This window comes from Pseudoliparis swirei, chromosome 12 (assembly GCF_029220125.1).
Source record: "Pseudoliparis swirei isolate HS2019 ecotype Mariana Trench chromosome 12, NWPU_hadal_v1, whole genome shotgun sequence".
Lineage (NCBI taxonomy): Eukaryota > Metazoa > Chordata > Actinopteri > Perciformes > Liparidae > Pseudoliparis > Pseudoliparis swirei.
In genome coordinates, this window is record NC_079399.1 from 3,668,269 (window position 1) to 3,680,837 (window position 12,569).

The 12,569-nt window shown below is 45.4% G+C and overlaps 1 protein-coding gene across 2 annotated transcripts in view; it reads left to right on the forward strand.

The window, feature by feature from the left end:
• The window catches only part of atad2b (ATPase family AAA domain containing 2B), a 65,674-nt gene that overhangs the window by 9,101 nt on the left and 44,004 nt on the right, over positions 1-12,569 (forward strand). For both annotated transcript variants that reach the window (XM_056428102.1, XM_056428103.1), the window contains exons 15-20: positions 765-855; positions 1,735-2,049; positions 3,970-4,132; positions 5,088-5,274; positions 5,445-5,630; positions 11,670-11,805. In XM_056428102.1, the coding sequence (XP_056284077.1) occupies positions 765-855; positions 1,735-2,049; positions 3,970-4,132; positions 5,088-5,274; positions 5,445-5,630; positions 11,670-11,805 (1,078 nt within the window). The remainder of the gene's footprint in view (positions 1-764; positions 856-1,734; positions 2,050-3,969; positions 4,133-5,087; positions 5,275-5,444; positions 5,631-11,669; positions 11,806-12,569) is intronic.

Genomic DNA, 12,569 nt, shown 5'->3' on the forward strand with positions numbered 1-12,569 from the left:
TTAAGAGGCTCTGCAACCCCCCCGCCCCCCGACCCGTCGGATGTTTTGATCCAATGAGCAAACGGCGAAGCAGATGCTCGTTGTGTTTTTCGGGGAAATTAAAAATAATTACCAGAAGAATTATGGCCGCGCTTTACGCTTTTAATCTGTCACTCGAGGGCACTTGTTGTTGTTTTTTTTGCCCGTGCCGCGCGTGCAAAAACGCGTTAAATGAGTCGGACGACGGGCGCGGCGGAGGTGACCCCCCCCGCCGTGCGGCGCTCGTGGGCTCGCCGGTCGTCGAAAGGACCGGCTGAGCTCACCAGCGCACGGCTTTAAAATCCACTCTGAGCCGCGGGAATGAAAACCGCCCTAAAAAAGCCACATGAAAGCCGGCTCAGTCGTCCCTTTTTTTAAATAGAAGTGAGAGATGTGGTGAAACGTGATGAGAAGTGTTTCCCTTGCTTCCCCAAAAAGACCACTGTGTTCTCACCGGAGTCCCGCGGAGGCGATGAAACGGAATGTCAGCGCGCCTCACGCTCTCGCTCTGGATTGCTCTTGATTTTTCTCTCGCTGTCGTCAGAACTCGATGGAGACGCGGTACGGCGTTCCCCTGGTGTCAATGGCCTTTAAATGCCGTTGTTTTGTTTCTTCGCTCATCAAATCTAGTTTTATTTATAGTGTTTTTACATTGTTTTGTTAGTAGTGTCCTCCTCATCTGCTCATCATTCGATTCTGCTCTTTTTTTTCCTCGTGTGTCTCTCGTCCCGCCGTCCAACCACAAGGCCAGGAAGCAAATCCTGGAGATTCACACGCGGGACTGGAGCCCCAAACTGTCCGAGCCATTCGTCGATGAACTAGCAGAAAAGTGTGTCGGTAAGAGAGCGACGGCCAAATGCATGTGTAAATATATGCCACCTTTGGTCAAATCCCATATTTAGCAATTTTAAGAAATCTATAGTGTGTGTGTGTGTGTGTGTGTGTGTGTGTGTGTGTGTGTGTGTGTGTGTGTGTGTGTGTGTGTGTGTGTGTGTGTGTGTGTGTGTGTGTGTGTGTGTGTGTGTGTGTGTGTGTGTGTGTGTGTGTGTGTGTGTGTGTGTGTGTGTGTGTGTGTGTGTGTCAGTGTGGGACATTTACATATTTTTTGAGGGGCAGTTTTTTCCCCCACTGTCTATAATCCAGGAGCATTTAAAATGAAATTGGGGCATTTTTTGAACATTATGAAGTAATATTTAACCTTTTGTTTTAAAATAAAAAATATACTTATTAGGCTTACAGGATATGAGCAATAATAATAATAAAAAATGACAATAATAAGACTATTAGGCAGTAATAAGACTATTATGCAATAATAAGACTATTAGGCAGAAGTCTACAGATTCAAAATGTTTCCTGAGACTTTTTTGTAACAAAAAAAGACAGAAAACATAAATCAGACAATTTTATTTATCTATTTCTTTGTGGTTATTTATTGTTACATTTTTTTAACAACTATTAACTATTCAAACTTTTTTATTTTTATTTTTTATATTTATAATTTTGTGTGTGTACCTGCCGAGTACAGGAAGTACAGATACGACACACAACAAAGAACACAAACAAAACGCTATTACATCATCAAAATGACGAGAGTAGGTTATGGGGTATTTTAGCCTCTCCTAGTGACATCAGGGGCAACATTATATCTCTGAGGGGCAGTTTTGCCCTTTGCCCTCATGTGTTTCTGACGCTGTGTGTGTGTGTGTGTGTTCCCAGGCTACTGCGGCGCTGACATCAAAGCGCTCTGCACGGAGACGGCGTTGGCGGCGTTGCGGCGCCGCTACCCCCAGATCTACGGCAGCAGCGTGAAGCTCAGCCTGGACGTCGCCTCCATCGTCCTCGGGCCCGGCGACTTCAGCAAGGCCATCGGCGCCATCGTGCCGGCGTCCCAGCGGGCCCTGGCTCCGCCCGGCCGGGCCCTGTCCCCCGCCCTCCGGCCGCTGCTCGCCAGCTCCTTCTCCTTCGTGCTGAAGGCGCTGCTCCGAGTCTTCCCCCACGCCCAGTGCGCCGACGGGGACGACGACGCCCACGGTAAGGATCTGGAGCGCCGAGTGGCTTCATTTTGTTTTCACTTCGCCCCCCCCCCCCCCCCCCACATGGTTATGTCCAGATCTGGAAAAATCCTGGATTAAAAAAAATCCCCAAAGTTTTTGGAAAAGCACCTTTTTTATAACAATGGCGCCCCTGTGTGTGTGTTGAAGACTCGGTGCTGCTCGTCTCTTTAACCACTCGTCTCATTTTTAGGATCGTTCTCTGTGTTTCATGTGTAAACTATTTCTATTTATTTTAGAGCTCGACCATTTTATTAATTCTGGTTTTGGTCCTTTTGGTTAACGGTTCTGATATTTATCTTTTTTTTTTACTCACTTTTTATTTAGTTTTCAACAACATAACAATATGATACAGGGTCATGGAAAACCTGGACAAGTTATAGAATTTTTAAATGGTTATTTGCAGGCCTGGAAAAGTCCTTGAGAAAGAAAAAAAATCCCAAAATGTTGGGAAAAGTCATGGAAAAGTGTTATATATATATATGTGCATTTTAGGCTGAGTTTTAAATAATTAATATGCTTTTAAAAGAACAACGCTCAAAATCTAAGCCGCCATACGCTCTTTTATACTCGCAGCGCGCATTTTTCCGCGCTGCAAGTGAACGCACCTTAACTGAAAAGACAAACATTTGTATTCTTTGAATGTAAACTATCGTCTCTCATTCATTTGAGTCATTTAAGGTTATATACTGTGCTTTTGAATTCTCTTAGTTTACATGACATTTTCTCACTTTTTCATCTATACATTGAGATTTCAAAATTGTATTAGTCATGGAAATTTGGTTTAAAGTCCTGGAAGTTGGTTATTGTGCTTTCACTGTTGCCACTCTGTAGTATTTGATTGTTTTCTCCACTTCACCTTGGCCCTCACACACTGAGTCTAAAGTGTGACGACCCCCCCCCCCCTTGGAGAATAGAGGTGATGGCTCAGATTGGATAACCAGTCACCCCCCTTGCACTCCAATATTAACTCCCGCTCCCCACTCCAGTCAACAAACGTGTTTACAGCAGATTATCCGCAGTGCAACACTTGACCGCTGGCAGATTGCTGAGGGGAGATGCTCCCGATAATGACACCCGGTTCCCAGGGTGCTGTATCGCTTTAAATGCCCATTACATCTCGCCTAATAAGCCAGTTTTCTCTCTTTTTTTTATTTTTTATGGTCACTTTTTTCTGTGAAATTACCTCATTAACAGCTTTTGAGGATTCAACTTTTGCAGAGACAAACTTTTAAGTGCATTTGCCCACACCGCTGAAAAAAAAATAGATGCAGTCGCTCTCCGTGCGTGACTGTATAAGCAGAGCGTAACCCTCTCAGGGATCCTACGGTCATGGCATTTTAAAAATGCTTATTTCCAGGCCTAGAAAAGTCCTTGAAGAAAATTAAATCTCTAAAGTCTTGGAAATGTGTTTGAAATAATTTATGTTTTTTAAAAGAACATTTATATGAATGTTTATTCTTTTAATCAAACTATTGTCTCATTAATTTGTGTCATTTGTAGGTTATTTACTGTATGCTTTGGAATTCTCTTTGTTCGTTTAAAAACGACATTTTCTCACTTTTCCGTGTTCACACCGAGATTTCAAAACATTTTGGTCCTGGAAATTTGGTCAAAAGTCCTGAACACCTATTGGTCACCATGGTTATGACCCCTGTTCATTGGTCACCATGGTTATGACCCCTGTTCATTGGTCACCATGGTTATGACCCCTGTTCATTGGTCACCATGGTTATGACCCCTGCTCATTGGTCATGGTTATGACCCCTGCTCATTGGTCACCATGGTTATGACCCCTGTTCATTGGTCACCATGGTTATGACTCCTGCTCATTGGTCACCATGGTTATGACCCCTGCTCATTGGTCACCATGGTTACGACCCCTGTCTCTCTGTGCCAGGCGGTGCTGATCAACGACTCGAGGACGACTTGTACAGCGATGATGACGAGGAGCAACGCTCCGCCTCCATCTATGAAGTCCAGCCTGCTGCATCCCCAAAGAGCCTCCACCTCTCCTCCTCCTCCTCCTCCTCTTCGCACAGACCCTTCCTCCACTTCTCCACGTGAGTCCCCGCCCCCCCCCACTATAATTGTTTTTATTGACTGTAGCCGAGTCTCCAGTGTTATCTAACAGATGATGCAGTGTCACTGGGAAGCACGCACACTTCATGCGAGTGAAGGGACGGCGCTTAATTAAGAAAAAAAATTTTAAGCAACATTTATTACCCAGATAAGTCACGGAGCAGACGGAGAGAAGTCGTATCAGCAAGAGGATGGAGAGATTTTTAATTTTTTTTTACTGGAACCATCTATCCATGAAGCTCCTCTCCCGTTATCACGCGTCTCGTTTTTTAAGGCTGAATCATTTTTCAGTGCCGTGCACAAAAGGATCCGCCTCCAGGCAAAACGCGTAGGTTCACAGATGTCGGACACGGAGGGCTCTCATTGGTTCATTTGTTACCTGCGCCACAATGGAAGCTCTCGGAAAAACCGTCTCCATCGTCTTCCTATAACTCTTTATTTTTTTTAGCGTCTCGTCCATTTTTCTCCCTGAAAACCTTCCCCGCTGATTTTTTTGAAAGCGGCGTGTGACTATAATCTATCTTTTTTAAATTTATTTTGTATTTATATTTTATTAGTGTTCAGAATCTCACATACACATATTCCAATTTCTCAGATTCTATATATAAAGAGAAGCAAAAAAAAACTAAAAAACATACAAATAAAGAAACAAAAACAATACCATTGTAACAAAACTATAAATAAAGCAGGGAGAAATCATTTTCCATTATAATCTATATTTTCTGATGGTATAGTCCACACGTGCCGAGGTGGCGTCCCCGGTGAAAGCCCGCCGCCGCAGTTTACGTAAAAAAAAAAAAGCATTCACGGGGTCGTTAGTGACGACTAGCTCTAAATGAACAGAACCGAGCTGCTGCCGCCGGGCCGTAATGAACCACAGCACCACGACGCCCGGTCCCTGATATATGATGCTTACTTATTCCCCCCCCCCCCCAGCTCTGCCCTCCGCCAGCCCACGGCGTACCGGCCTCGTCTGATGCTGGCCGGCGCCCCGGGCTCGGGCCAGAGCTCCCACATGGCCCCCGCCCTGCTGCACCACCTGGACAAGCTGCCGGTGCACCGCCTGGACCTGCCCACGCTCTACTCCGTCAGCGCCAAGACGCCAGAGGAGTCCTGTGCTCAGGTAACACACACACACACACACACACACACACACAGATTATCTGCTGCACAGGTGGTTGAAACCCTGAGAGGCTCGTCAATTTATTGGATTTGAAGGCTTTAAATAATTTGCACTGGCAACGGTGTGTGTTTGACCTGTGTGTGTGTGTGTGTGTGTGTGTGTGTCTGCAGGTGTTCCGCGAGGCCCGCCGCAGCGTGCCCAGCGTGGTGTTCATGCCGTACATCTCCGAGTGGTGGGAGGCGGTGAGCGACACCGTGAAGAGCACCTTCCTCACCCTGCTGCAGGACGTGCCCTCCTTCAGCCCCGTGCTCATCCTCGCCACCGCCGAGACACACTACTCGCAGCTGTCGGAAGAGGTGGGCGCGCGCACACACACACACACACACACACACGAGAGCGGACATTTTTACGATGTACCCGGAGGCCGGGCCCGTGTTCTTTTATGACGACGCTGGTGACTTGATTGAAAGGGTTTCTTCCTTTCTCTCTCACACTCGGGAGCGCAAGTGCCCCCCCACCACACACACACACACACACACACAGGGGGGGTCACAGTCAAGGTCATCTGCCCCCACAGAGCTTCTGCCTCCTCCATCTGCCTTTTTCTTGTCATTTATCCCACTACCCACTTTTCTCCACGGGTATCACCCCTCCCCCCTTCATCCGGCCCCCTGGAATGTATTCTTCTCTTTTTGGAAGCCAAAGAGTCAGACCACCGGTTGGGGGGGGGGGGGGGGGTCTGCTCCAGGGTGAATGGGAGAAATTGAGAGGGATGAGAGAAAATAAATAACACACACTCACACACTTTCACTCACTCACTATCTCACTTACTATCTCTCTCTCTCTATCTTCCTCACTCACAACCACACCTCACTCACACACACACACAACTCACACACCTCACACACTCACTCACACCTAATTCACTCACTCAGACACACACCTCACTCACTCACACACATACCTCACTCACACACACACACGTAACTCACTCATTCACACAGACACACACCTCACTCACACACATACATACCTCACTCACACACTCACTCACACACATACCTCACTCTCTATCTCACTCACACACACGCAACCAAGAAATACTCGTTCACGTCTTTCAGCGAGTTAAAAAAAAGGAATTTTCGACAGGTGAAGAAAATTAATTGAATAATTAATGACTTACCTCATCATTATGATTAGGGCCGATAATGAAGATACGAGAGCGCTACTTTCCACATGTTAATTTACACACTCCCTACGTGGCGATGATTTTACAGGTGAGGCGACCGGAGAAGGTGTGTGTGTGTGTGTGTGTGTGTGTGTTGTCACCGTGGTTACGCCTCTGCTCCAGCGAGCATCAGGTGTCTTGTGTGCTGAATCTGTCACGAAGGAATAAACCTCAAATGAATAACAGACACTTTATGAAAAGTGATTGGTGAGATATTCACAGAGCTGGAAGACGTTCTGCGGTTCGTTAACGCCGGTTGAGGTTCCACCTCAATGACTTCACCCGATGAAATATGAAGCTTAGAGTTCACATCTTTTACAGTTTGAGCTTATAGCCACACCCACAAATATCACTGCTGGTTTGTCTGCACTTCATAGATCCTCTCTATCTTTTATTCTATGAACTAAGTAACGTGGCGTATGAAGTGAACGTGCATTTCGTTCCACTTCACCACGTGAAATGCCAATTTCCTTGTTATTTCAATAATTTGTATTTGTAGTTCTTTGTATTGTTTTCTTTGTAGTTTTTCTGCAATTTTCAACACTTTTCAAGGCTTTTTAACTTCCCTCTACACTGCATCATCATGCACATCTCATGATGGACATCTCATGATGCACATCTCATGATGCACATCTCTTGATGGACATCTCATGATGGACATCTCATGATGGACATCTCATGATGGACATCTCATGATGGACATCTCATGATGGACATCTCATGATGGACATCTCTGGGCTCAAAGTGGCCCAGTCGCGTTTTCGGTTACACTTTCTCTCTCTTTTTGTCATTTCTCATCCAGTCTGTGGCGCTTGACGTGATTTTTGGCAGTTGTTTCGTTCTCTGGCGGAGAACACGGCGACAGCTGCCGCCTCGGCTCCAGAGCGCGGCGGGGAAGCGTCCTCTCTCCTCCCCCCCTCCCTCAGCCAAAACTACACGGCCTCCCTCCCTCCCTTAACAGACGATCACTCTAGTTGGATTGACTTCCTCCTCGGGGGGGAGGGGGGAAGAGGCGATGGGGAAATTGCGAGTGCATGCGATAAAAAAAAAGAAGAAAAAGTGTGATGTAACTGCAGTTTGAGTGCGAGACGGCGTCCACCTCGGTCTTTACTTTCAACTATGGCTGCAACCAGGGTGGGTCATTTCCATATTTTTTAGGGGGCAGTTTCCCCCCCCACTGACTTCATCCAGGAGCATTTAAAAATAAATTGGGGGCACTTTTTGAAACTTGTGAAATAACATTTAACTTTTTGTTCAAAAATAATAAATAAACTTATTCAGGCTTACAGGACATGAGTAATTATCATAAACATTGCAATAATAAGACTATTAGGCAATAATAAGACTATTAGGCAGTAGTCTCCAGATTCAAAGTGTTTTCTTAGATTTTTTTGACAAAAATAAACAAATCAGACAATTATATTTATATTCAATTTTATTCTTATTTCTTTGTGGTTATATATATATTTTTAACAACTATTAACAATTATAAATTATTTCTTTGTTTTTTTATAATTTAAAAATTATATTTATTGATTTTTGTTTATGTGTCTACCTAGTACAGTAAATAAAGATAGGACACACACAACTAAGAACAAAAACTAAATGCTATTAAATTATCATACTTATTAGAGGATATTATGGGGGTGCTTGTTGTGACATCAGGGGCAACATTATATTTCTTAGGGGCAGTTTTGCCCTTTACCCTTGTGTATTTCTGACGCTGGCAATTAACGATTATTTAAATAATCGATTAATCTGTCAGTTATTTTTTTTAGATTTATCCGATTTTTTATGCTCAATTATCATAATTTGTTATACTCAAACATCTCCGCGACTCATTGTTTTATACATTGTTCCAGAAATAATTACAAAAGATATTATAGACTATTTTTGGCCACTCAATATGATTAGAAATAGCATAATACAAATAAACCTCTTCAAAGAGCGCTTTAAATATCCTAAAAAAACCCTCCCAATATAAATCCAAACCATAATAAAACATAGAAAGATCTCTCGGGGCTCCGTTAGCTAAAATGTGCAGCGCCTGCTGCACATGCTCACGTCTCATAATGCTGCTGCTTGTTTTCTGGCTGAAACGATGAGCATTTTTTCTGTGTAAACAAACACGTGTAAACACAGCGGGCGATATCGAGGTCGCCGCCATAAACGATTAGCTTTGATAATTTAACGCGCGCCGAGCGCTAATTCTACATGATGATGATTTATCGTAATAATTATCGACCCCGAGGCAGATGGACCGGATCCCCCCCCCCCGCCCCGAGCGCCCCCTGTGGTGTCCTGGAACACCTCCGCAGAGATGCAGCAGAAGAAGAGGAGGAGGAGGAAGAGGAGGAGCTCTACTCCGAGCTCCTTTTGACCCTTTATCCACGTGACCTAATCCGGTCGGTCGATACCCGAAGCTAACGACCGGAGCGGAGGGATGGAATGTAGCCGGAGCGGGAAATCGGGAGCGCTGCCTCCCGGCTCGGCCTCGGCGAACCTCTTCTCAACCATCGCCGCCGCCACCGTGACGGAGGTGTGTCCCGGAGTCGTCCCGAAATGACCGCGGTGGACCTTTTATCTGCATTATCGAGCTTTAACGCATCGTTTATCTCTTCAAAACGCATGTTTTTAATTTATTTTCACATGTTTTTACGTGAATCGCATGTATAAATATATATTTATTGCCGCCTCGCTTCATCTTTTTTTTTCTTTTAAGGAAATTGAGATGAAGCCGCTGCCGGTTCGCCGTTAAGAACTGTTCGCGCTCGCAGAACAGGTGTCCTGTTTATCGTTGCTCCACCCGGTTTTCTTTGCTGCTCCCTCCCCCCCTCCCTCCCCTCCCCTCCTCCCTCCCCTCCTCCCTGCCTCCTCTTTTTAAGCATCCATCTATCCACACGTTCCTGCTCACCCTCTGCGCGTCGACACTCCTGCGGCTCTTTTCTATCGAGATGAAAAAGTGGCGAGAGTCGATAACCCGCCGCGCGCTACACACACTCCGGCTCCCCGACCGCCTTCTTAGCCGTCGCTCTCGTCCTCCTTTTCCTTCCCGTCTTCAGAGAGAGAGAGAGAGAGAGAGAGAGGCAATGCGGAGAGAGAGAAAACACTCGTGTCACGAGTAAAGGAGGGGATCGATGTGAAAGACGGATGAGGGGAGGGGGGGAGGGGGGAGGAGGAGGTGCTTAGTCAGCAACGGGGCTGCCCAGTGGGGCGCAGCCTCGAGCTCCGTCGTGGAAGTGAACCGGGGTCTCTGCGGGGGGGGGGGGGGGCACAGCACAGCAGACATTTTATTATGCAGCTGGAATCAAATGAGTTTGTGCATTTGTCTACCGAAGAAGAGCAAAACACGCGTTCAGAGCGACGGCGTGCTCAACAAAGAGCCAACGGAGAGAGTTCCTCTCCCTCTTGTGTGTGCTGTTATCGGAGCTCCTCCTCTTCTTCTTCTTCCTCCTCCTCCTCCTCACCTTGTCGGCACAGCCGCCGCCGTAAGGCCATGTTGAGAGCCGTCGGGAGGCAATCGAAACGCTCCCAATCTCGCCGTCCGTCTATACTTTCCGATTTAAACTGTCACGATTTTGCCAGCTTTCCCATTTCAAACACTTTTTTTATTGTTCTCTTTGTCGTGATGAGTGCGATGTAATCAGTAGTGTAACGGGCATATATGTGTGTACCCGTATCCAGTATCGCGTACTGAGGAGACGAGAGGCGCAGCGAAGGCCTCGGTGCGTCACGGTTCACTGATTTTAAACTTTTCAACATGAGAGGTTAACGTGAAATCTTCACTTCCTTTTAATTAAAATCCTGCGTTCTCCTTTAAAGCCGTTGATCAGTGATGACGTTTTGGGAGCTTTTGATCAGGTGTCACATGACCTGCACATCAAGCTGTTTCTGAAGTCCTGAACTTCTCATCTTAAAGCGGCGGCTGATAAATATATAAACTTTAGAAACTGGCACAATCAGCCTCACGCTGTCTCTATGCAGCACACATACATCGAGTCATCAGTTCAAGAGGACGGCGGGTGGATGACATGATGGAGGATTCTCAAGACTTATACTGGGGGATAGAAATTAAGAAATTAGGCATGTAGAGGGGTAGAGTTAGAGGTAGGTAGAGAGAGAGGTGTAGAGAGGTAGAGTTAGAGAGAGAGGGGTAGAGTTAGAGGTAGGTAGAGAGAGGTAGATAGAGGTAGAGATATATTGGCAGAGAGAGAAAGATTTAGAGAGATATAGAGGTAGAGATAGATAGGCAGAGAGATGTAGAGAGAGATGTATAGGTAGAGGGAGAGATATAGAGAGAGATGTAGAGAGATATAGGTCGAGAAAGAGGTAGAGAGAGATGTAGAGAGATATCGGTAGAGAAAGAGGTAGAGAGAGATGTATAGATGATAGATAGATATATACTTTATTAATCCCCAAGGGGAAATTTGTCGTAACAGTAGCAGCACCAATAAACCAAACACACGAGAATAAAATATAAAATATAAAAAACAGGGATGAAAGATATAGATGTATACAAGTGAAAGATATAGATGTATACAAAGTAAAATATATATGTATATATACAACATATATGCATAGACAATACAATACTAATGACTGCAGTGTAAAATTAAATTAAATATAAAAATATTAAATATAGACAGTGTGCAAAATGCAAAGTGTGTATGTGTGTAGTGCAAATGAAATATGTGTGTAGTGTAAATAAATGAAATGTGTGAAGTGCAGATAAACATAGTGTAAATATGAAGTTATTATTGTAGTTATTGCACTAGGATCTGGCAAGAGGTGATCTGTTATAGAGCCTCATAGCCGTCGGCAGGAATGTTCTCCTGTATCTGTCCTTGTGGCAGCGGAGCGTGAGGAGACGTCTGGAGAAAGTCCTCCTCTGTCCCTGTAGGAGGTAGAGAGAGAGATATAGAGAGAGATGTAGAGATATGGCGATAGAGAGGTAGAGAGAGGTAGAGATAGAGAGATTTTCATTGTGTGAACAAAACTCAAGAAAATGTCTGGACCTGTTTTTCCATGAAAGAAGAAGCTCATCTTCCCGCTCAGTGTTATTCAAACTGATCCATTCTGTTTAACCACAAGAGGAATGAAGAGGACTTTAGTTTCACTCTGTAATGGATTCTCCTGATGGTGTTTTAAATGTTTGGTTCCCTCTCAGCTCAGGACTCTGTTCCAGAGGACGTACGGCGAGGTGGCGACGCTCTGCCCTCCAGGAGAGGACGACCGCCGGAGCTTCTTCTCCGACCTGCTGCTGCTGCAGGCCGCCCGGCCGCCGCCACGCCTCAGGAACACGGGTAAGGCACGGGCGCCGTACTCACCTGGACACACACACACACACACACACACACACACGCAGAGGATGAGACGGGGATGACTCATCTCTGCTGTCGGTCCTAGAGGGCAGTGTTGTCTGCAAATGCTTCTTTCCTTCACAGCTCTGGTCTCAAGGTCTCAGTCTTTTTTTGTTTTTGGGGATCCAGTGAAAGGTAGAAGAGCAGATGTGTGTGTGTGTGTGTGTGTGTGTGTGTGTGTGTATGTGTGTGTGTGTGTAATTCCCGTTTGCACACTGCAGTTAAATATTTTATCCGTTCAGAATCTGTTTACAATCACTTTAGAAATTGAGGAAGAAAAAGTGTGAAGCCGAGATTTATTCTGGATATCTCTATCGAAATCAGGCACATACACACACACTGAGCTGAGTGGTCGACGAAAAAAAAGCGCCGAGAGAGGAATTGCTACGAGGAGGCCCGGGCTGTTATTGACCATAGTTAGAATTGGGATTTTTGTTTGATGAAAGGTCAAAGGTCAGGGTTGAGATTGCTGGGGTCTTTATTTTGTCTCCAGGTTCCTCTCGGTGTTGGATTTATTTTCCGTTTGTGTCTATAGATGGAAAGATGTATGGAAATGCGTTAATATATTTAGTTTTCCGTCTTTCAATCAGGGGGTTGGCGGTTCAATCCCCGCCCCAGTCGATGCGCCCTTGAGCAAAACACTTAACCCTGAATTTCTCCGTGTATCAATGTAACATGTAACGTTTCTTTGGGTACCTTAAAAAGTG